The 25,372-nt window shown below is 41.9% G+C and overlaps 1 protein-coding gene across 5 annotated transcripts in view; it reads right to left on the bottom strand.

The window, feature by feature from the left end:
* pard3aa (par-3 family cell polarity regulator alpha, a) overlaps positions 1-25,372 on the bottom strand; it is a 799,897-nt gene that overhangs the window by 655,940 nt on the left and 118,585 nt on the right. For all 5 annotated transcript variants that reach the window (XM_041183914.1, XM_041183910.1, XM_041183913.1 and 2 more), the window contains exon 2: positions 3,347-3,448. In XM_041183914.1, the coding sequence (XP_041039848.1) occupies positions 3,347-3,448 (102 nt within the window). The remainder of the gene's footprint in view (positions 1-3,346; positions 3,449-25,372) is intronic.

The following is a 25,372-nucleotide window of genomic DNA, read 5'->3' as shown; positions in this document are numbered from 1 at the left end:
TCACCCAGCTTCTATAGAGGCCGCAGAAAATAAATATCACAGATACAAGATACTGCTGAAAATCAAAGTAATTAAAAATTGCACTCAAAAATCATTCCAACTACTTGTTTAGTAAACATTTCTCTGTAATTATTTTAATTAATTTATTTTTTAAAATTCTATGTTGCAAAGTATGCAAAATGTGATAAACACATGACCTGCCAGAGGTAATAATTAGCATTTGTATATCATGCAGTTCAATTATTTAATAGAATTTTAAGACTTTCTCTTGCTCTGAATTTTAAAGGTTCAATGAAATCTATGAAAGGGACAAGTTCAACTTCTTAGTTCAAACATTTTGGATGCAATTGTCCTCAGTGAAACCGTACACAGACACATACACATCAATGATTACTTGCAACTGTGTAAGTAAACCTGACAACCAGGAAGGCCCCAAATCCAATCCTTGGATCATACTGAGTTAGTGAGCCTCGACAAATACAGTGCAACTTCCTTCCACATCTACAGGCTAATTGGGAAAATATCACAAGGGTTCACAAATCAGATCAATATCCAGCAAACCCTGGACGTGAGGTGAAAATAATTGGTCCCTACAATCTTTTAAGACTCAAATGTAGAATTACTATCTGGGCAAGTTATCAGAGAACCACCAATGCCCATGAAACCACAAGACAGCTACAAATAAGGAAAACTATACAGCACAAATTAGTTAATCCATCGAGAAATTCCTTCAAGACCCCACATCACAGCACTTACATGCTTTTTGAACAAAGTCGAGGTTTTCACCTCAGAAATCTTTCTTGCGTTTCATGAAGAATGAAGTTAGACCGGAAAGGGGCGGAGTAGCAGAACTATTCTGAAATCTAAATAAAACTATTGAATGGTGAAACAGATTATAGTTTTCTTGTGCTAACCTGCCTATGCCACTTTTTACTTTAAAAAAAACAATTTTAGTCCTATTCATGCAAAAAAACTAATTCCTTGGCTGTCGTGCAATGCATCCTTCCACACCTGTGCCTTTGTAAGTTTGAACATTGCTATTTGCATGACAGTTCAATACACTACAAAGCTCCATACACTGCAATTTATGGCCAAGCTGATGGTCATCAGGAATAACAAATACTATTAAATTTAACGTCAGTTCTCCATCAACAAATCTGTTTTAAGGGAAAATTCCCAAATACGTGCATCTCTTATGACTGCTTTGAAAATTACATCTTGTTAATCAAGTAAATGTTTTCCAAAACAAAATAATACAAATCTTATGCAGTTTGAGCAGAGAATTCCAAAGCCTAGTACACGGCAATGTGATTTGGCAATGGATGCCTCAGCCCACTGTACATCAATTATACTCAAGTTTGGTCTCTTTGGACTTGGAGTTAAGTTATGTGCCAACATGAGTTGGGAGGTGGCTGGCAAAAGCTTTGCTGGGATGGGATGCAAGGCAGTGGTCATGCAGAGCAACAGCTCCAGATGTGTCATAGCGAACGGAGAAGCAAATGCTAAATAGTTGAGAGATGGGAAACAAGTTGGGAGCTCCCCACCTCTCCTACCCACTCCACTACCCACCCCACTTGTTGAACGCAGAAGAAAGTGGCATCAACAGCAGGTAAGGGAATGCAGAAAATGAGGACTATGAAGAAATAGTTCTGGCTAGCCTCATTGCTGATCTAAATCGGTGAGGCCACAGAAAATGGCAAAGCCAAATAAGTGGCTGCAAATACAAATTGAAAATTTTCTATGGAGGGAGAGCCCTAACTTTCGAGAGCTAGCAAATGGAACTGACATGGAGACTGAAATCACTGAGGATGTGTCATCACTCAGTGCAGAGGCTGAAGGAGGAATTAAAGGGAGGATTCTTTGGAAGAACTTGAGATGAGGCTTACTGGGCAACCAACAAGGATGTTAAAAGGAGCGGTAAGGGGGCAAACATCCACTTCCATTATAGAAGAGATTGCTTTTACTAGAAATAACTATGATGTTCAATGAGAATCCTTTAACAAAAAAAAAATCCGCACCCCACATTAGCATCTTAAATTGCAGATGTTCATGGTGAGAAAACATTACAATAATAGATCTGTAATCACCACCACTCCATTCTAGTTTTAGAGCTCAAAATGCTCTCTCCAGAATCAGAATCTAAATTTGCGATACTACATGTTTTTCAGGCTGAGATAGTATTGTAATGTCTCACCTCATGACATTTAACAGAAATCCAAGTTAAAAATATTAATCTACAGAGCAGTTAGCTGCATGAAAATTTCTCATGTGACCCATTACACCTAATAGCAAAGTAACATTAACAACAGTGAGAGTGACTAAATAGTTTGATCTGAAAAGTCTTACGGACTTGAAACGTGAAGTCTGTTTCTCTCTCCACAGATGCTGTCAGATCTGCTGAGTTTTCCTAGCATTTTCTGTTTTATTTCAGCAGCCAATAAGTATTAGGTCTTTGGAAAAAGTTACTTAATGCCAACTTTACCAACAGCCAAATATTTTCATTGTGAAAGCAAAGGATTTGAAAGCCCAAATCTGGGCATTACAGCACAGTATACAAAGCACCTCCAGCTATCGGTAATAAACTACCAATTTGTTGAATGAGGGAGTTGTACATAAACCGGTCACAACTAGTGAAAGAACACTTGAAAAGGGATGTAATGCCTGCTTCCTCTCACTGGTTGCTTCAATCCTATAGAGGTTGTTTACTTATAGGGCTCTGGTCTTCTGGCCTCAAACTTTAATCCAACCTTCCTCTCAACACAGTTGCTGCCTAACCCACTGAGTGCATTCAGCATCTTCTGCTTTTATATTCACCCATATTGTTGTGTTCAATCTTTTTCCCTTTCCCCAGTTACCCCGAATTTCTTGAAGCCAGCAACTCATAATGGAGACAGGCAGCAGAAGCCTTCCTCGTGTGTGGGTATAGGCCGTGGATGTCTTTTAAAACATGCGGCAATCACAACCAAACTTGAATTCCTCTTCATCACAAATGCGTTTCCAATAGGAATAGAGAGCTGAGCAGTCCAGGCTGGACAAAGCCAATTGCACTTCTTTCAGCACATCTCCGAGATGAAACAGACTGCCGAGTTAAGACCATGCGCTGGTCTCCTGGTCTCAGAGTTGAGAATACCCATTCATTCAAGGCCACTTCCCCAACACAGTAGGTGTTCAACATTAACTATCTAGGTTGGCAGCCTTCCATCTGCAAGAGATGGTGTCAATGTAGCCCTCAGTAATAACAGGCATAAACACTTTCTAAACATTAGAAATAGTACCCCAAACTTTTAATGTTGTTTTTCATTCTCAAGATTATTAAAGAGGCAAACAGTAATTGCAAGAAACTCACTCGGTCCTTATCATCAGCAACATCAGAGAGGATGTCATCAAGATCCAAGATGCCGCCATCACTGTGCTCCAAACGATGCACTTGTACCCAGTAGCCTGGATCCTAATGGAAAGAGGAACAAATATTAGCCACAGAAATTGACTGGAGGAAACTTCCAACAGCAAACTTGAATTTTCATAGTTATTTTACTAAACACATACACGATACACTACAGAACTTGCCACGCCACTTTCGACAGCACCTTTGAAACATGCAGCCTCCACCACTGAAGGGCAAGAGCAGTAGACACATGAGAACACCACCACCTACAAGTTCCCCTCCAATTCTCACACCATCCTGACTTGGAACTCTATCACCATTCGTTCACTGCCGCTGGGTGATCCTGGAATTCCCAAACAGCACTGAAGGTGTACCTACACCGCATGGACTGGAGTGGTTCGAGGTGCTGGTTCACCACCAGCCTCTCAAGGGCAATTCAGGATGGGCAATAAATGGTGTCCTAGCCAGTAATGCTCACATTCCATGAAAGAATAAAAAACAGACCAAAAAAAAAAGACAAGATTGAAATGACAGCAAGAGGTGAACCTCATCAGATAACTTTAGGCCGCAAGTTGCCTGAAAACAAATATTACAAAAAGTGTTGTTTACATATATTTTGAGATAAACTGCAATTCTGAGTATCTCTTTTAAATTCGGCGATAGAATACTTAGCAAAGACCAAAAGGACTCAAACAGATAAAAGGCATATTCCCCTTATCGGGATGATGGCACCAATGGAATGATGATAGTCAAAAATTAACAAGGAGTTAACATTAGCAGTTAAAATGCTGTGTACAAATTCTTTACCATGCACTGAGAACAGTACAGGTCAAGTAAAATTTACCTCAAAAAATGCATGAAATGTTAAATGTAAACAAGTTAATTAACTGTGAAGCTTTGGCAAGGAAGGCACTACAAAAATTCAGGTTATTTCTTTGCCTGGAAACATGGTTCAGTTGCTGCTATTTTTGCTTCTGGTTCATTATATTGATTGCATAATCTAAGCCAAAACCCCAGAGCAAGGTTAAGAATCAGTGTTGCGTTCCACTGAGTGAGTATCAAAATCAACTCTGCCTTGGTTTCCGGTAAACATTAAAAATTGGTCCTCTAACAGAATATATTTTGATGAGAGAATAAAGCGCTTTGGGTTCATATGCCAGTCCTCATCAATGCGCACAACATACTGAAGCCAGCATACTTCACAAGGAACTACAATGTACAAAGGCAATGGCTAAGGATGCTAGATTCTGAAAAATAAGTAACTTTTCACACCAGTTTGAAGTTTGAGCAGAAAACGAAACGGAGGTCAATGACACAGAGTTTACGTACACAAGTCACTGACCTCTGCTCCTGGATTTCTGCCCATTACAACATTCAGGGATCCCAAGGTTGGGGAGCAAAGAACAGAGATTGTGTTCGAGTGTGCTAACAAGATGAATCACATGAAAAAAACTCATACCCTACAAATCAACACCTCACCCAATTTGCGGAGGGTTCTTAAATTGGCACACAGAGAAATATATTCTGATAATCCCCTACAGGGAAATTACAAATTAGGTACTGTGATTAGTTCTTAAGGTTAGCCACGATACATGTTGTGGATTACAAATATTTTCTTTTCTCACAACCGTACCCGAATTTATTAAATTCGGAATGCTGGGACCATTGCCAATCCTTGTCTAACAACACAAAGAAATATAACCAGCTCCTCCAGCTTAAATACATTACTGCACTGCTGCAATAAAACAACTGGGGACTAAATTATTTAATTTAAAATCATCACTCCACACACTTCTCTTTAATCTTTCAATCAAGTATTCTCTCAGATTTTTAGGAGACTCTTTGGTTTCAACTGAACACTACTCTTGGAACTATGACACAGATACCATGTTAAAACGTATTGCATGCACAAGGGCAGTTAGGCTAATTATACCATAGCCCGTTCCAATCTATGACAGCATTCACTGACTATGTCAAGCTGCACTATTAAAAAAAAGCATGCATTTACATATAAATGACTCTACAATAAGCTGCTGGTTTCCGCCTACTGGTTAGGTTCTAGTGAATACTGTCCATCTTATATAGCATTTGCTTTACCGACACGTTAACAGTTTTTTAATAGAAGAAAGCTGGTTTGTATAGATGATGTTTCAGCTCAGAATTTTGTAAAAGAGGCTTTCAAAGAGGTCTAAGAATACTGACCCAGGTCAAAGTAGAAACATCAATAGAAAATAATGAAAGGATTTATTTTTGGCTCACAAAATCTTTCATAACAATGCTACCCCCACAGAAGTGTATGTGCACCTCACAGTAAATAACTTTTGAGTTGTTTATCAGTGAAACCAAAACACTCTTAAAATAAACACTAAAACAATAAAGCAGCTGCTTTTGCTTTCACAAGGATCAAGGAAGTATGCTCGAATTAGCAATCACAGGCTGCTCAAAGCTATCCTGACTTTGCAGGAATGGGCTTCGGTAACACATCACTGCAGCTCAATCAGCAAGTGCTTCACGCATATGGCAAATATTAGGAGGAAGATTGTGGACAACAATACATCCATCCTAGTCTACTAGCATTATTTTCTCTTCCATCTTACGCACAACTCATCAGTAAGCAGTTATTAAAATACTTCTGTATTTGCCCTTCCCCACCCCCCCACCTCCTCCACCACACCCAATTATGTTTACATTCTAGTATTTGCAAAAGAAGATCATATTTGGTTTCCAGAGGATATTTAACTGAGAATGTAATCTCAAGAGAGTTATTACAGGGGGCTGGGCCAGATTCAGCTCATGTAGCAGACAGTACTAAATTACCAGCCCGACACATTTTCTCTTCAGACATAGGACAACAGAATATTCATCAGCCATTTCTAGCCAACACGCACGAATCTCCTATTTGCATCTCAAGTCAATGCCAGAATATTTAGTCCGAAATATAACTAGGAGAAAACTATGGGTTTGCTTTAATGCTATTTCACTGAAAATAAAACATGCAAATTAAAACTAAAATTAAAATTTAATTACATTCTTATCCAACATTTCTTTTTAAAACTACATTGAAAAAAGAATTAAGTGAACAACAGAATCAAAAAGAAATACAAGTTTAAGATGGTGGTCCATATTAAATGAAAATGGATGGTCTACTTCATCTATTGAATACGGTCGAATCTGAACATACAAATACCGTCAAGGAGAAGTCACTTCAGGAAATAGTTTCAAAGAATCTCTCACCATAAAGAACCAGTGACATCCCATCCTCTGCTCATAATGTGGACAACGCTGACAAGGATGCATTCATTACCCATCGCTAAGCAATTCTTTGTACAACCAAGTGGTTTAGTAAGCCGCTTCAGAATGCATTAAGGATTAACCATGTAATATGGGACTGGAGTCCTTTGGCAAAGGACATTAGTGAACCAGATGGGTTTTTAATGACAATCCTGCAGCATTCACGCAAATATATTACCCCTCCCCACCCTCACCCTGCCAGCACACATGAACAGATTTGTTGAATGCAGCTGACATTTAAATTCAGATTGTAGATTACTAGCTCTCCTGGTACCATAGCCGCAAACCAATTGTTCAACAGATAGTCCAAAAATAATGCAACAGTTGTAATCTGACAGGGATGATGGACATACTTAATTGATCATAATTGACCTATATGTGAACGTGAGCTGCATGTTCAACAATAATGTTGCTCAGCACACCATATAGATGAAAGAAAGAAGCCAATCAATTGGTACATCAGAGGTTACATTGCAGTTAATGGAGAGGAGCTGACAATTCGGAAGGTATGCTGGCATCAAACAGATAGAAAAGGAGGCAATAGAGAGTAGTTTGATAGGGCTGGACCATAAAGAGGTGGCAAGGGTGGCAGTCTTAATCGCTTTAAATGCACACTGATGCCAACAAGGACATGAAACAATAAAATACAGTTGCATAGAATGCGGTTAGTGACTTTAAGTAGGCAAGAAGTCAAATTGAAGGGATTCAAACCGCTTTGGCAGAAGTTGGCCACTGATGGCACCCTCCATAACCTGAGGAAAGACTGGAGACAGGAAGTTAGATCATGCAGAGCTACTGAGTTTCGGCTTTAAATTAAAAAAAAAACAGGAGCTGAGTGCTTAGGGCAATCTGTGAAATGGGAAACAATGCTTGAGGAGAGCTAGTGACAATCATATCTGATGTGATTTTTATTGATGAGCCAGTCATCGACCTGAAAGGTTAACTCTGTATGTCACTCCACAGATGCTGCCAGACTTGTCGAGTCTTTCCACCATTTTCTGATTTCAAGTTGAATCTCACTCTCCTGCTCATTTCCCATACAGTTTAATACTCTGCTTTTGCAAGTAATGATTTAATAGTTAAAGACTCTGCTTCAACTGTACATTGTGATGGGGGATTTCACATTCTATTTGCTTTGGATAAGAACTTTATTCTTGCCTTTTCTTTAATTCTTCATGATTACTTTAAAGTTATGCTCTCTTGATTTATTGCTATTTACCATTACACAATCAAAGGGCACACAAGTTGGTGCCGAACATTATTAAATAGATGCATCTTGGTCACTCCGACAAACAATCACTCCCACAAGTGATGCCTGCTCTATTTGAGTCCCTGCCGAACAGTTAGAAGTCTGGTACTTTGTGGAGCTGGCACTCACTGTCCCTTGGAGTCATAGTTGTTTTCAAGGCAGCTTTCCAATAATCAAAGCTATCACTGAGCTTGGCACAAGTTTCACATACTTTGAAATCTTATAATTTGAAAAGGGTCCATGCCAGCAAATGCGCTGCATCACAATTTTTGGCAAAGGCTCAGAAGGACACAAAAAGAAAATCTAAAGAGCTGGCACAACCGAAGGCTGAAGGTGAATGGACTGTAACTGAACCCAAAACATACATGGGGTGGCCTGATGACTGCCAAGGCTTTGTACCAAGCAGATCTGAACTTAATCTTGTGCAAACTAATATCCAAATTAAGAAATATGTTCTAAAAGTGTTAAGCAAAACAGTGGCAAAATTGTCACCCACACAGAGGAGAAACCAAAGTACCTACCATGACAACAAAGGATGGCATCAATTCTTGGGTAGTTTTGAGCTCCCCAATTTTTCAGTAGCTAGAGACAATATGTTACTTGGAAAGGTAGAACAGGCAGTCTTGGGTTCATTGCCCAGTCTGTGCCAAGTTACCCAAATACATGAGAAGTGGCGATAAGTGTGCTCAGCCTGCCTCAGAGCCCAAGACCTGTGCGTGAGAAAAAGCAGGAGGTCCTGATCCTGATAAATATCAATGGCTCACCTGCAGGAACAGCAATCGGAGAGGCTGACCTGTCAGCTGCTTGAAACCGGCCCATGCTGCGTTTGAGTGTGAAAAAACAAAGTTGCGACTTCACAGGAAAGGAGCAATTTGATTGGTCGGAGACCATCTGATGAGTATCTGGTAAGCGCTTAAGGTGTATTCTGTTCATAATGTTTAGAATAAAGTAGGAACTGTACTTTTTGGTAAGTTTTATTAATTAGGTCCAACTAAAATAATTTTCTACTTGGATAAAACAGCGCGAGTTCGGGGGGGTAAAACAGCGCGAGTTCAGGGGGTAAAACAGCGCAGGTTCGGGGGATAAAACAGCGCAGGTTCGGGGGATAAAACAGCGCAGGTTCGGGGGATAAAACAGCGCGGGTTCAGGGGATAAAACAGCGCGGGTTCAGGGGATAAAACAGCGCGGGTTCAGGGGGTAAAACAGCGCGGGTTCGGGGGGGTAAAACAGCGCGGGTTTGGGGGTAAAACAGCGCAAGTTCGGGGGGTAAAACAGCGCAAGTTCGGGGGGTAAAACAGCGCAAGTTCGGGGGGTAAAACAGCGCAAGTTCGGGGGGTAAAACAGCGCAAGTTCGGGGGGTAAAACAGCGCAAGTTCGGGGGGTAAAACAGCGCAAGTTCGGGGGGTAAAACAGCGCAAGTTCGGGGGGTAAAACAGCGCAAGTTCGGGGGGTAAAACAGCGCAAGTTCGGGGGGTAAAACAGCGCAAGTTCGGGGGGTAAAACAGCGCAAGTTCGGGGGGTAAAACAGCGCAAGTTCGGGGGGTAAAACAGCGCAAGTTCGGGGGGTAAAACAGCGCAAGTTCGGGGGGTAAAACAGCGCAAGTTCGGGGGTAAAACAGCGCAAGTTCGGGGGGTAAAACAGCGCAAGTTCGGGGGGTAAAACAGCGCAAGTTCGGGGGGTAAAACAGCGCAAGTTCGGGGGGTAAAACAGCGCAAGTTCGGGGGGTAAAACAGCGCAAGTTCGGGGGGTAAAACAGCGCAAGTTCGGGGGGTAAAACAGCGCAAGTTCGGGGGTAAAACAGCGCAAGTTCGGGGGGTAAACAGCGCAGGTTCGGGGGGTAAAACAGCGCAAGTTCGGGGGGTAAAACAGCGCAAGTTCGGGGGGTAAAACAGCGCAAGTTCGGGGGGTAAAACAGCGCAAGTTCAGGGGGTAAAACACCGCAAGTTCAGGGGGTAAAACAGCGCAAGTTCAGGGGGTAAAACAGCGCAAGTTCAGGGGGTAAAACAGCCTAGTGCAGAGACAGTTGGGAATTGAAAACAGGCAGAGTACAGAAATGTAAATTTCTAAACAAGCACAGGGAAAGTAAGAATTTATAGGCACACGAGAGGGAGCTGGTTCGAGTAAGGACAAAGAATTTATACTTTCTACTAACCTCCAGTTTATAGTTAACAGTACAAGAGTAAGGTTAAAGTAGGTAAAAGTATCTACAGTTTGAGCAAAAAAGTGATTTAAATGTTTACGGTTAAGGCACGGCAGCACAGCTCAGCCAAGCAGAACGCCCGTCCTGTGGCACGTGGGGAATCGTGGACACTTCTGGTGACCCAGACAAGTCCATGTGCAGGAAGTGTCGCTGGCTGCACAAGCCTGAGCTCTGTCTTTTAGAGCTTGAGCAGCGGCTGGAGTCACTGAGGTGCATTTGTGAGGCAGAGAACTATGCATTCAGAAAGGTGGTCACACCGCAAGTTAGGGGCAAGCAGGCAGATAGGAATGGGTGACCGCCACACAGTCCAAGAGAAGCAGGTAGATAGTGCAGGAGTCCCCACTAACCGCTCACTAAACGTTTTTCCATTCTGGATATCAGTGAGGGCGATGGATCCTTGAGGAGTGCAGCAACAGCCAAGCCCATGGCACCACAGGTGGCCCAGCTGTTCAGAGGGGAGGAAGAAGAGTAGAAGGGCAGGACTGATAGGGGATTCTTTAGTTAGGGGAACAGACTATGGCCATCAACGTGATTCCAGGGTGGTTTCTTGCCTCCCTGGTGCTAGGGTCAAGGATGTCACAGAATGGCTACAGGATATTCTCGTGGGGGAGGGCGAACAGTCAGAGGTCATGTCCACATTGATACTAACAACATAGGTAGGAAGGGGGATGTTGTCCTGCAGTCGGACTTCAGGGAGCTAGGTAGAAAATTAGCAAGTGGGATGTCTAAAGTAGTAACCTCCGGATTACTCCCAGTGCCAAGTGCAAGTGAGTACAGAGATAGAAGGATAAGGCAGGTGAATGCGAGGCCGGAAAGATGGTGCAGGTGGGAGGGCTTTAGATTCCTGGGACACTGGGGCTGGTTTTGGCAGAGATGGCACCTGTACAAGGCTGACGGGTTGCATCTGAACAGAGCCCAACTGAGTTCCTTGTGGATTGTTTTGCTAGTGCTGCTGGGGATGGTTTAAACTAACTCAGCAGGGGTGTGAGAACCAGGAGAGAATATTAGAAAGTAATAACAGGGTGCACAGAATGTTGGGAGAGGGAGATAGCACTAAAATAGAGAATAGTAAGTTAATAGATGGAGTCGGAGTAAGGGAGCAAGTAATGAAGTCTAGATCAGGGTTGCACTGCATGTGTGTGAGTGCACAGAGTATAGTTAATAAAATTGGGGAGTTACAGGCACAGATTGCCTTGTGGGATTATGATGTTGTGGTGATAATGGAGATTTGGTTTATTGAAGGGCAGATCTGGGTGCTAAATATTCCTGGTTACAAAGTATTCAGAAAAGATAGAAAATGGAAAAAGGAGGAGGGGTGGTGTTTTTGGTTAAGGAGAGTATTGCAGTACTGGAGAAAGAGGGCGTGTCAGAGGATTCAAGGACAGAGTCGATTTGGCTAGAGCTAAGGAATAAGAAGGGTGAAATTACATTGCTCAGTGTAATAAATAGACCACCAGCTAATGGGAAGGATAGAGGAGCAAATCAGCAAGGTAATTACAGAGAGGTGTAAACATTGTAGACGAGTTATAATGGGAGACTTTAATTACCCCTATATAGACTGGGACAGTGGTAGTGTAAAGGGCAGTGAGGGACAAGCTGTCCGAGATTGTGTTCAGGAGAGTTTCCGACAGTAGTATGTGCCTAGTACAACAAGAAAGGAGGTACTGCTAGATCTGGTTCTTGGGAAAGAGGTGGTCCAAGCAGATCAAGTGTCAGTCAGGGAACATTTAGGGGTCAGTGATCATTGTATCATAAGATTCAGGATGACGGTGGAAAGTGACATTGGTCAATCCAGAGTGAGAATAATCAACTGGTACACAGCGAACTTCAATGGGGCAAGAGCGGAGCTGGGCCGGATAGACTGGAACCAAAGGTTGGTGGGAAAAACTGTAGCTGAACAATGGGCTACCTTCAAAGAGGAGATGGTTTGGGTACAGTCAAGGTATGTTCCCTCAAAAGGGAAGGGTAGGGCAAACAAATCCAGAGCTCCCTGGATGACAAAGAAGATAGAAATTAAGAAGAAAAAGTGTGCTTATGACGGGTGTCAGGTAGCAAATGCAATTGGGAACCAAGCTGAATGCAGAAGGTGCAGAAGGGGTGTGAAAAAGCAAATATGAGAAGCAAAAGAGGGATTATGAAAAACTACTGACAGCTAACATAAAAAGGAAATCCCAAAGTATTCTATAAGCACATCAATAGTAAAAGGGTGGTAAAAGGAGTTATGGCCAATTAGGGATCATAAAGGGGATTTACACATGGAGGCAAGTGGCATGGCTGAGGTGTTAAATGAATACTTGGCATCTGTCTTTAGCCACTAGGTAGGTGCTGCCCAGGCCACGATGACAGAGGAGGAAACTCAGTCACTAGAAGAGTTTAAAATTGATAAGGAGGTGGTATTGGTTAAGCTGTTGGTACGTAAAGTTGATCAGACACTGGGACTGGATGAGATGCATCCAAGAATATTGAAAGAAGTGAGACAGTGCAGAAGCACTGGCAATAATTTTTCAACGTTCCCCGGATTCGGGCGAGGTGCCGGAGGACTGGAGAATTGCAAACATTATACCCTTCTTCAAAAAAGGTTGTAAAGGTCTGCCCTGCAATTACAGACCAGTCAGTTTAACTTCAGTGGTGGAGAAACTTTTAGAAACAATTATTTGTGATAGAATTAATGGTCACATGGGAAAATGTGGATTGATTTGGAAAAGTCAGCATGGATTTGTTTAAGGAAAATCATGTCTAACTAACTGAAGTTTTTTGAAGCAGTGACAGAGATGGTCGATGAGGGAAAGGCCATTGATGTGGTGTATATGGACTTCCAAAAGGCATTCGACACAGTGCCACACAACAGACTTGTGAGGAAAGCTATATGTCATGGAATAAAAGAGACGCAATACGGATACAAAATTGGCTGAGGGGTAGGAAAGAGGGTAATGGTTAATGGGTATTTTTCGGGTTAGAAGGTGGTTTGTAGTGGAGTTCCCCAGGGGTCGGTATTGGGACTCTTGTTTTTCCTGATATATATAAACCATATCTTTCTGAAGGGTGTGCAGGAGCAGAGAGACCTGGGTGTATATGTACATAAGTCATTAAAAGTGGCAGGACAGATAGAGAGAGCTGTTTCTAAAGTATACAGTACTTTAGGCTTCACTAATAGGGGCATAGAATGCAAAAGCAGGAAGTTTTGATGAACATACACTGGTTAGACCTCAGCTGGAGTATTGTGCATAGTTCTGGGCATCACACTATAGGAAGGATGAGAATGCATTGTAAAGAGTGCAGAAGAGGTTTATGAGAATGGTTCCAGGGATGAGACAGTTCAGTTATGAGGGAAGTTGGGACTGTTTTCCTTGGAGAGGAGAAGGCTAAGAGGAGACATCATAGAAGTTTTCAAAAAATCATGAGGGGTCTGGACAGAGTAGATAGGGAAAAACTATTCCCGCTCGTAAACGGATCGAGAACCAGAGGGCACAGTTTTCAAGTGTTTTGCAAAAAAGCAAATGCAAGGTGAGAAAAAACTTTTTCACACAGCAAGTAGTTAGGGTTTGGAATGCACTGCCTGGAATTGTGGTGGAGGCAGGTTCAACTGAGGAATTCAAGAGGGCATTGGATGATTATTTAAATAGAAACAATGTGCAGGGTTATGGGGGAAAGGCAGGAGATTGGTACTAAATTAAAATGCTCAGAGAGCTGGTGCAGACACGATGGGCCGAATGGCCTCCTTCTGCACCATAGAAATTCTGTGATTCTGCTTTTACTGGAATGTCTGAGGTGTGGTCAGCAATCGAAGACAACCCCGGGCTTGAGTGTGGTGCTCTCTATAGCGGAGTTGCCTGCCCAAAACATTCTGTCTCGTTTCATGGATAAACAAAGACCATTTGGTTAAAGGCAGAAGAGGAAAAGGGCAAAATTAAAAATACATTACACTGTTCTTCGAACAATTGGACCTTGTGAAGCTGTGAGTTATTTTATTCTGATGTGAACACTGGCTGAAGAACAACAATTTAGATGCACAAATTCTTTTCTTCATTCAGCTGGGACAGATTTTGGTGTCTATTATCAAGCTGCTTATAGAAAATAAATATTTAAATGTTCCTCTCGCTCCCCCATCACCAATTCCAAAGTGATTATTAGCACATATCACAATATTTGAGAACTATTGAATCCTGTTAATATATTTATGCTCTTCTGCCTGGTCTCCCAGCTTCCATCATCTATGAACCTGAACTTACCAGAAACTCTGCTCTCACCCTAACTTGCACCAAACCAAGTCCTCTTCTCATTCTGCTCACTGATTTCTATTGACTCTCACTTCAGCAATCCCTCAATTTTAAAATTCTCATATTTGTTTTAAGTTCCTCTGCGCACCCCCCCCCACCCCCCCCCCCCCCCCCCCCCCCAAACTGTATAACCTCCTCTAGCCCTAGGACAATAACTACTTATACCTATATAATGCCTTTAATGCAATGAAATGCCCAAAGCAGCTTCATAGGAACATTATAAAACCAAGTGTGAGACTGAGCCACATTAAGGAGATAATAGGTCAGAGAGGTGGGCTTTAAGGAGTGTCTTTAAGGAGAAAGAAAGATAGAGAGATTGAGAGGCAGAGAGAGGTAGGGAGGGAGTTCCAGAGCTTGTGGTCGAGACAATTGAAGGCAAGGCCCCAGTGGCGGAACATTTATAATTGGGAATGCAAAAAAAGGCCAGAATTAGAGGAGCACAGATATCTCAGAGGATTGTGGGGTTGGTTGGATAAGATTACAGAGATAGGGATAGGCACGGCCATGGAAGGATTTAAAAACAAGGATGAGCATTTTAAAATCATAGAACCCATGAAGGTCAGCAAGTACAAAGATGATGGGGGAACGGGACTTGCAGTGGGTTAAGATCTTTTGAGCCATTTGTACCCCTCCAAATCTAGCCCCTTGAGGGCCCACTTTTAATCACTGCCACTGGGGACACAGACTTCAGTTGTCTGGACTTAAGTTCTGGAATTTCCTCAATAAACATCCCCACCTCACTAACCCTCTCTCTCTTTAAGACTCACTCCTTAAATCCTACCTCTAACCAAGCTTTTGATCAACTGTCCTAATAAATTCTTACATGTCTTGAAGTTGAATTTTATTTGATAGCGCTCCAGTGAAATACCTGGAGGCATTTTACTATTAGAGGTGCTATATAAATGCAAGTTGTCATTGTTGTCACACATCAAAAGTAACTATTTGTGTTCAATGCTTCACTGCTTTGTGTACAAAAACATCATGCAGGGGAAGTCACCCGGACAATTTCTGTATTTGTTGTAGGTTGGAGTATAAGCCTGAAGATATGAATTTCTTTTGAGCAACAATCCCCCAGATAACAGCTGAATGCATATAAGCTTTGTTCAACTACAAGCGTCTATTTAAGGGTAAAGGAACTGGATAAATAACCAGCATTGCTCTTGGCATTTGAACAAGTGCCTCAACTTAATTGAAGTACTTCAAACCAGGAAGCTAGCCACCGACTATCATGTGGCAGCAAGGATTCTTCCATCTTTTACACCTCACGCTTTATTAGGTGTCTCTCTTTGTTAAGTATCACCCTACACAATGAAAACTGTTAACCACACAAAAGACTATTTACACATCATTTTATTGGTCTTGTTAATTGTACATGACAAAGCAGCGCTACTCCAAATAAGGCTAATTCCCAATTGTGCCATACAAATTAGTAGGGGATGGGGAGAAGGAACAAGGGAGATGCTAAATGTGTCTCAGAACCACAAAATGGATACAACACAGGAGGCCATTCAGCCCTTGTGTCTGTGTTGGGCTTTCTGAAGGAGCAATACACCTCGTGCCATTCCTCCCCCTGCCCCTCTCTTCTTAAGCCTGCAGATTCTCCTTTTCCATATAATAACCCACCCAGCCCCCTTTTCTACTTCTGTAGCTCTGAAGAAGGGCTGTGCAGGCTCAAAACGTCAACTCTGTTTCTCTCCCCAAAGATGCTGTCAGGCCTGCTGAGTTGTTCCAGCATTTTCTGTTTCTGCTTTTGTTTCCCTTTTGAATGCCTTGATTTAAATTGCCTCCACCATACACTCAGGAACTGCATTCCAGGTCCTAACCACTCACTGCATGAAAAAAATTTTCTTTGTGTCACCATTGGTTATCAATCCTTCCAACAATGGGAAAAGCTTATGCCAATCTACTCTGTCCAGGCCCACCATGATTTTGATGTTCACAAGAATCTTCTCTTCTCCAAGGAAAACAGTCCCAATTTCTCCAATCTATCTCCACAACTGAAGTTCCTCCTTCCTGGAACCATTCTCATGATGTTTTCCTGCACTTTGCCCAATGCTTGTTGCCCCATGGTTACTAAAGTGTGGCACCCAGAATTGCACACAATACTCCAGTGAATCAGTATTTTATCCAAGTTTAACACCTTGCTCTATGCCCCTATTAATAAAGCTTAGGATGTTGCATGCTTTCTTAACTGCACTCTCAACCTGTCTTGCCAACTTCACTGATTTATCCATATATACGTAGAGGTCCTTCTTCTCCTGCACCCACTTCACAATCCAACCCTTTGTTTTATATTCTTTTTACCAAAATAAATCGCTTCATACTTCTCTGCATTAAATTTAATCTGCTATTTGCTCGCCCATTCCACCAACCTGTCCATGTCCTTGTGAAGTTCTATAATATCCTCCTCACAGTTCACAATACTTCCAAGTTTTGTATTGTCCGCAAAATTTGAAATTGTGCCCTGTACACCAAGGCCTATGTCATTAACCAATATCAGGAAGAGTAGGGGTCCCAACAGCGACCCCGGAGAACTATAAACTTTCCACCAGTCCGAATGACATCCATTAACCAAGAGTCTGTTTCCTGTCACTCAGCCAATTTAGTATCCATTTTTCTATTATCCCCTTTATTCCATGAGCTTTAACTTTGCTCATGAGTCTGTTGTGCGGCACTTTATCAAATGCCTTTTGCAAGTCCATGTACACCATATCAATATCATTACCCACATCAACCTTCTCTGTTTGCTCATCAAAAACCTCAAGCAAGTTAGTTAAGCACAATTTGCCCTTAGCAAATCTATGTTCGCTTTCTTTAATTAACCTGCATCTGCCCGAATGACTATTACTTATGTCCTGAATTATTGTTTCTAGAAGCTTCCCCAGTGCCACTGGTGGCCAGGCCTTCAGCTATCTAGGTCCTAAGCTCTGGAATTCCCTCAGTAAACCTCTCCAACTCTCTTGCTTTCTTTAAAATCGACTTCTTTGCCCAAGCTTTTGCCCATCTCCCCTACTCCTCCCTTCCATGGTTTAGAGTCTAATTTTGCATTTTATCACCACTATCAAGCACCCTGGAACATTTTATTATGTTAACGATGCTATATAACAAATTATTGTTTCTATTGTAGTAACCTTCTCTAGGCTCAGTGCTCCTCTAATCCTGGCCTCTAGTACAGCTCCAATTTTAAGTGATGCAGCATTGGTGGCCATGTTTTCAGCTACCTAGACCCCAACTTCTGGAGTTCCCTTCCTAAACATCCCCAACCACTCCACTTCAGAACTTGATCATAAAAATCTTGGTTCACTGTAGTGCAGCACTGAGGGAGTCCTGCACTGTCGGGGGTGCCAACTTTTCATTGAAACAAACCAAGACTCAATCTGCTCTCTTGGACGTACAAGGTTCCATAGTACTATTTCGAAAATGAGCTGGGAAGCTATCCCCAGCTTCTTGGTCAACATTTATCCCCCAAACAACATCATATAAACTGATTACCTGGTCATTACCACACAACTATTTGTGAGAGTTAGCTGTGTGCAAATCGGCTGTGCATTTCCTACAATACAACAATGACTACACTTTAAAAGTACTATGCTGGTTGTAAAGCAGTTTATAACATTGGGATATTGTGAAAGTTGCTATATAAATGCAAGTCTTCCTTTCTTTATCCCTTCTTTTTTGAACCACTTAGAACCTGCTGCATAAACCAAGCTGGTAGTCATTGGTCCGAATAGCTCACGACTTAGCTTAATGTCAAATTTTGCTTGGTAAGCTTCCTTGGCACCCTGGAACATTTTACTACATTAAAGGAACTGTACAAATGCAAGTTGTTGCTGTTAATTAATAATGACACCAAGTGCCTTGGGAAAAAAATGGAAAATTTTCCATGCCAAGTATCCCCAAGTGTGATAAGCAGAAGAATTTAATAAATGGATTGAGTGGTGCATGGGTTGAATAACTCACTTCCAGGCCAGTCTGGCTTCATTCTTCTGCTACTCACATGAGCAGTCTTAAACCAGCTACTAGTAAGCATGGATCCACAATATGCTGGCCCAATTGTGGGAAAGTAAGTTGCAATGAAGAAATAAGAAATTTACAAATGGATAAGGACAGGTTAGGTGAATGGGCAAAAACTTGGCAGATGAAGTTTAATGTGGATAAGTGTGAGGTTATCCATTTTGGTCTGAAGAATAAAATGGCGACTTATTTAAATGGAGAGAAACTTCAGGATGCTTCAGTGCAGAGGGATCTGGGTGTCCTCGTGCATGAATTGCTGAAAGCTAGTATACAGGTACAGCAGGTAATAATGAAGGCAAATGGAATTTTGGCATTTATTGCTTAAGGAACAGAGTATAAAAATAGGGAAGTGCTGTTGCAACTGTACAAGACATTGGTGAGACTGCACCTGGAGTACTGTACACAGTTTTGGTCCCCTTACTTGAGGAAGGATGTAGTTGCATTGAAGGTGGATCAGAGAAGATTCACTAGATTGATTCCAGAGATAAGGGCCTTGTCTTATGAGGAGAGATTGAGCAGTTTAGGCCTATACTTGCTAGAATTTAGAAGGATGAGAGGGGATCTAATTGAGGTATATAAGATGCTAAAGGGGATAGACAAAGTAGATGTGGAGCAGATGTTGCCCCTTGTGGGGCATTCTGGAACGAGAGGCCATAGTTTTAGGCTAAGGGGTGGTAGATTTAAATCAGAGATGAGGAGGAATTACTTTTCTCAAAGGGTCGTGAATCTGCGGAATTCACTACATCAGAGTGCAGTGGATGCTGGGATGCTGAATAAATTTAAGGAGGAGATAGACAGATTTTTAATCAGTAATGGGTTGAAAGGTTATGGGGAGAGGGCGGGAAATTGGAGTTGAGGCCGAAATGAGATCAGCCATGATCGTATTGAATGGCAGGGCAGGCTCAAGGGGCTGAATTGCCTATTCCTGCTCCTAGTTCTTATGCTCTTAATTGGGCATTAAATAGCGATCTCGATAAGATTTTCTCTGTTCCTCACAATGGCAAGGTCTATAATTTCCGAGAATGAATGTACCGCACAGAGAAACTCAACCCTCAATTAACTCAAGTAACCCATGCAGCTCTGGCGTCCCAAAGAATACTTCACAAAAGTCACTGACACACAAGTGCAAAATACTACAGGTGCTGGAAATTTGAGAAACAGAAAATGCTCGAAATACTTAGGAGCTTTGACATGGGGTCGCTGATCTGTAACATAACCTGTCTTTTCCCCACAGGTGCTGCCAGACCTCTGCTGGGTATTTCCAACATTTCTGTTTCTCAGCCACTGAAACACTGTGGGCAAAAACGGCACAACGTGCAAACTACCCCTTCATGCAGTCAATTATCAGGGCTGTACAATTCAGCAAAGCTATCAAAATTTACCATGTACACGATGAATGCAATATATGTTGAGCATTGGAATCATGAGAGGCCAAGGAACTCATTTATTGGGTAGTTTAGACAAGAGGGTAAGGTAGAAAATGGCAAATGCTGAGTTCCATGTCTGGGGCAAGGTTATCATTCATTGTAGCAGGTTCATTTTTAAAATAACCAGGTAGAGTGCAGCTTGGAATCGATTTCATTTGTATAGATCACTGATGTTTGAACTGGAGGTGGATGTTTTTTTGCTGCTCACCGGCACTATGCACAAAATAGCGGCTGTTGATTAAAAGTGAAAGTCATTCACTGCAGGTCAAGCTTGTTCCATATAGTGTTTAGGGTGATGACTTTTATTACTAATAAACAATTACATCTAGACTGCAAGAGTCAAGTATGTAGTAGGTATTGGCCTTGACTCAGAAGCAGCACTCTCGCTTATGAGTAACAATGTTGCAGGTTCAAGCCCTGCTCCAGAGGAATGAGCACAATTTAGATTGACCCTTCTGCCCACAATCAAATGTGCAGCACTCTCTCATTGGCACATGTCCAGATCAACTTTTCAGTGGAGTACAGTCTCTGGAGTGAGGCTTGAACCTCAGGTGGACAAAAAAGATGCCACAGCATTATGAGAGAAGGAGCCAGGAGTTAATCCTGTAACCAAAACCAACCAGACTGCACAGCCTGAAAGACACGTGGAAGCAGCTTCAACAGTATCATTTGAAAGGGATTTGGATAAGTGCGCAAAAAGCAAATTTGTAGGGCTACAGGGAAAGTTTGCAGCACAAACACAGCAAATTAAGGTGAGGCAAACAGCAGGGAGTGTACAAGAGGCCAGAGTCAGAGAATAAGTATATTTTTGGGGAGGAGGGGGAATAGGATTTCAAGATATAGAAGAGCACAGTCAATATGAGACATTGGGGGTCCAAGTCAGTAAAGGCAGAGTGTGAGGCAAATAGAACTGGTCATGAATTAAGATATTGGACACACTGTAATTTATAGCACATGCGAGATGTGGGGCCAGTGAAGTAAATATTTACAAAACTGATTCCAGAGTTGACATCTACATGAATGGTGGCTTTAGGGACAGCTGGGGTAAGGTTGACAGAGGCTGAAATGTTAAAGAGGTGGAAGTATTTCTTGTAATGGAAAAGATATGGGATCAGAAATGCAGCTCAGTCTCAAATGGTGAAAATTGCAAAACAATTTTGAGACTGACATTTTTCTTTAAGCAAGGGTATTAAGGTTACAGAACCAAGGCAGTTGGATGGAAGTGCGATACAAATCAGCCACAAAATAAGTAACTGATGGAGCAGGCTCAAAGGGATGAATAGCCTACTCCTGCTCCTATGCTCTGAACAAGACACCAAATGCAAAAAGCCTGATTTGGCCTGAGACAGTGGTCAAAGGTTAGAATGGAGTCAGCACTTACGATACAGGGTTTTCTGCTTTGGGTTGATGATGATATGATAGTTTTCATCTTTCCAGTGATTAGCTGGGGTAAAACATTGCCTTACATTTTCCAAGTATTTGACAATTAATGCATTTTTTAAAAGTGTGCAATTATTGCTATTACTTGGGTAATACAGCAAGCAATTTGTGCAACTTTTAATAGTTTGCTTAGGTCTTTATGTGCCCCAATGTTCACAGCTAACCTGTTATAGGCCACTACGACAAATTGAACTGAAAATTTCACTTGAGAGAAAGACTGCTGGAATCTCAGTTATTATAGCAATTTACAGAATTGCTAAAGGCAAAATACTGCAGGTGCTGGAAATCTGAAACAGAAACAAAAACAAAATGCTGTAATTTTTTGTTTTTGCTACAGAATTGCCAGATGGATTCACAAAATGCAAAACAGGAGAAAGCTATTTGGCCCACTGGGCTAATACTAACTTTTCAACTAGGGCTGTCAACTAATTTATCTGTACCTTTGTAATGTCTTTTCAAATTCTTTTCCAATTCCTTTTTAAATGATGTTTGGTTTCAGCATTAATGGCCATTTGTGGTAAAGCATTTGATATTTAAATAACCCTCTATGAAAAAATCCTTCTAATTTTCCTTTTAATAAGGCCATAAGACCATAAGGCAGGAGTAGGCCATTCGGCTCATCAAGTCTGCTCCACCATTCAACGAGATCATGGCTGATCTCATGATCCTCAACTCCACTATCCTGCCTTTTCCCCATAACCCTTCATTCCCTCACTGATTAAAGATCTGTCTATCTCAGCTTTGAATATACTTAATGGCCCAGCCTCTACAGTCCTCTGTGGTAAAGAATTCCAGATTGACTACCCTCTGAGATCAAATTCCTCCTAATCTCTGTTTTAAATAGGCACCCCCTCACTCTGAGGTTATGCCCTCTGGTCCTAGACTCCCCCACAAGGGGAAACAACCTCTCAGCATCGACCATGTCAAGGCCCCTAAGAATCTTATATGCTTCAATAAGGTCGCCTCTTATTCTTCTAAACTCCAATGAGTACAGGCCCAGCCAACTCAACCTCTCCTCATAAGAAAATCCCTCCATACCCGGAATCAACCTAGTGAACCTTTTCTGGACTGCCTCCAATGCCAGTATATTTTTCCTTACATAAGGGGACCAAAACTGTTCACAGTATCCTAGGTGTGGTCTAACTGGTGCCTTGTATAGTTTTAGCAGGAATTCCCTATTTTTATACTCCATTCCCTTTGAAATAAAGGCCAACATTCCATTTGCCTTACCTATTACCTGAACATTTTTTTTACTCATTCACAGGATGTGGGCTTCACTGGCTGGGCCAACATTTATTGCCCATCCGAGTTGCCCTTGATAAGGTGGTGGTGAGCTGCCTTCTTGAACCGCTGCAGTCCATGTGGTGTAGGTACACCCACAGTGTGTTAGGAAGGGAGTTCCAGGATTTTGACCTATCAACAGTGAAGGAATGGCAATATATTTCCAAGTCAGGATGGTGAGTGACTTGGAGTGGAACTTCCAGGTGGTGGTGTTCCCATTTATCTGCTGTTCTTGTCCTTCTAGATGGTAGTGGTTGTCGGTTTGGAAGGTGCTGTCTAAGGATCATTGGTGAATTCCTGCAGTGCATCTCCTAGATGGTACACACTGCTGCTACTGTGCGTCGGTGGTGGAGAAAGTGAATGTTTGTGGATGTGGTGCCAACCAAGCGGACTGCTGTGTCCTGGATGGTGTCCAGCTTCTTCAGTGTTGTCGGAGCTGCACTCATCCAGGCATGTGGGGAATATCCCATCACACTCCTGACTTGTGCCTTGCAGATGGTGGACAGGCTTTTGGGAGTCAGGAAATGAGTCATCGCATGATTCCTAGCCTCTGACCTGCTCTAGTAGCCACAGTATTTATATGGCAAGTCCAGTCAATTTCTGGTCAATATTAACCTCCAGGATGTTGATTGTGGGGGTTTCAGTGATGGTACTGCAGTTGAACATCAAGAGGCAAAGGTTGAATTCTCTCTTGTTGGAGATGGTCATTGCCTGACACTTGCCACTTGTCAGCCCAAATGTTACTTGCCACTTGTTAGCCCAAGCCTGGATATTGTTCAGGACTAGCTGTATGTGGACATGGGCTGCTTCAGTATCTAACGAGTTGCGAATGGTGCTGAACATTGTGCAATCATCAGAGAACATCCCCACTTCTGACCTTATGATGGAAGGAACGTCATTGATGAAGCAGCTGAAGATGGTTGGGCCAAGGACACTACCCTGAGGAATTCCTGCAGTGATGACCTGAAGCTGAGGTGACTGACCTCCAACAACCACAACGAGCTTCCTTTGTGCTAGGTTTGACTCCAACCAGCAGAGTTTTACCCCCTGATTCCCAATGACTCCAGTTTTGCTAAGGTTGCTAGGGTTAATAATCTGTATATTAGCTTTTCGGGATTCATGCATGAGGACCCCCAAATCCCACCATGCTGCAGTTTTCTTCAGTCTTTCCCCGTTTAAGTAATATTCAGCTCCTCTATTCTTCCTGCCAACATGCATAGCCTCACATTTTCCCATCTGCTACATTTTTGTCCACTCTCAACCTGTCTATATCCCTCTGTAGACTCTTTTGTGTCATCCTCTATACTTGCCTTCCCACCTATTTCTGTGTCATCTGCAAACTTGGTGATAGTACATTAATTTCCCTCAACCAAGTCATTAATATTGTAAATAATTGTAGCCGCAGCACTGATCCCTGTGGCACTCCAGTGGTTACAGGTTGCCATCCTGAAAATGCCCCTCAAATGCCAGCTCTCTGTCTTCTATTAGTTAGCCAGTCCTCTATCCTTGCTAATATATCACCCCTAACAACAATGGGCTCTTATTAAGTAGCCTTATGTGTGGTACCTTATCGAACGCCTTTTGGAAATCCAAATATGTTACATCTACTGGTTCCTCTTTATCTATCCTGCTTGTTACCTCCTCAAAAAATAATAAATGTTCTCTCTTCTTGTGATCATGTTCCTCATCATCAATTCACGAACCAGTGCAAACAAATTTTCAATACTTACCTTAAAGCCCGGATCAATTATCATTTAACATTGGGTGAACATTAAGATGAGTACACAGTGCGTGCAAGAAGACTTGAACTAATATAATTTTGGCCTATGAAGTCTACACTCCTGTCAATTCTTCAACAGAAATTATAGTGCTAATACTTGACTTCTTAGTCAGCTGTGCTATTTATTTCAAAAGCAAAATACTGCAAATGTTGGAAATCTGAAATAAGAACAGAAAACAGTTTATGTTTAGGTCGATGAAAAGTGTTTTCCAACTGAAACTTGAACTTAGTTTTTCTCTCCACAGATGCTGCAAGGCCTGCTGGGTATTTCCAGCGTTTTCTGGTTTTGTTGCTATCTATTTCACCAAAAGAAAAATCAGCCCTCACGTAACAAGATACAATTTTCCACATGTTAACATTTGTCCTTCATTAATTCAGCCAATTATTTTTCTTCAGCCTGGAGGATTAAGTTCAAGACACTGCGCTTTCTCTGTAATTAGGCCACATCCAATTTCCCTCATTTAAATACTCAAGTAAATTACAATAGCCAACATGATACTTGGTAGGAACTTCCTCAGGGCTTGTTCCCACTCCATTGACACAACTTCACCTGTTGTGCAACAGACATTGTGGCTCTGAGGAAATTCCTAGCTTGGATGTGGTTGTACTGAAAGCCTGAATTCTGCATAATGTTTGTACTGTACCCCAAATAAAACAACCACCAAGTTACAGGGTAATTTTAATGACATGTAGAACAACAAAGAAGTGGGAAAATGCCTCAAACTTCAAATAATTAAAAAGCTTCCTTTTGCAATGTTGAGAAGGCTCAGGAGAGAGTTTGAATGCATATTCCCCTTAATTTGCATATACTTCAAGCTGTATTTATTAACAGATTTTGGCGTTCTAATTTGGAATTCATTCAACAATAAGGTTGCTGTAATACAAACTATGCCTTAACAACCCTTCCAGGACACTAAAATTCAAAACAGGAGATAACAGCAAATAAATGCAAGTTTAATTTGAGACTGTGCAATCTGAGCCTTGAGAACTGACTGCCAGGGCCCAAAGGCAACAGATTAAAGACAAA

Source organism: Carcharodon carcharias, chromosome 3 (assembly GCF_017639515.1).
Source record: "Carcharodon carcharias isolate sCarCar2 chromosome 3, sCarCar2.pri, whole genome shotgun sequence".
NCBI classification, from domain to species: Eukaryota; Metazoa; Chordata; class Chondrichthyes; order Lamniformes; family Lamnidae; genus Carcharodon; species Carcharodon carcharias.
The sequence above is the reverse complement of the archived record's forward strand: the minus strand, read 5'-3'. Positions and strand labels throughout refer to the sequence as shown.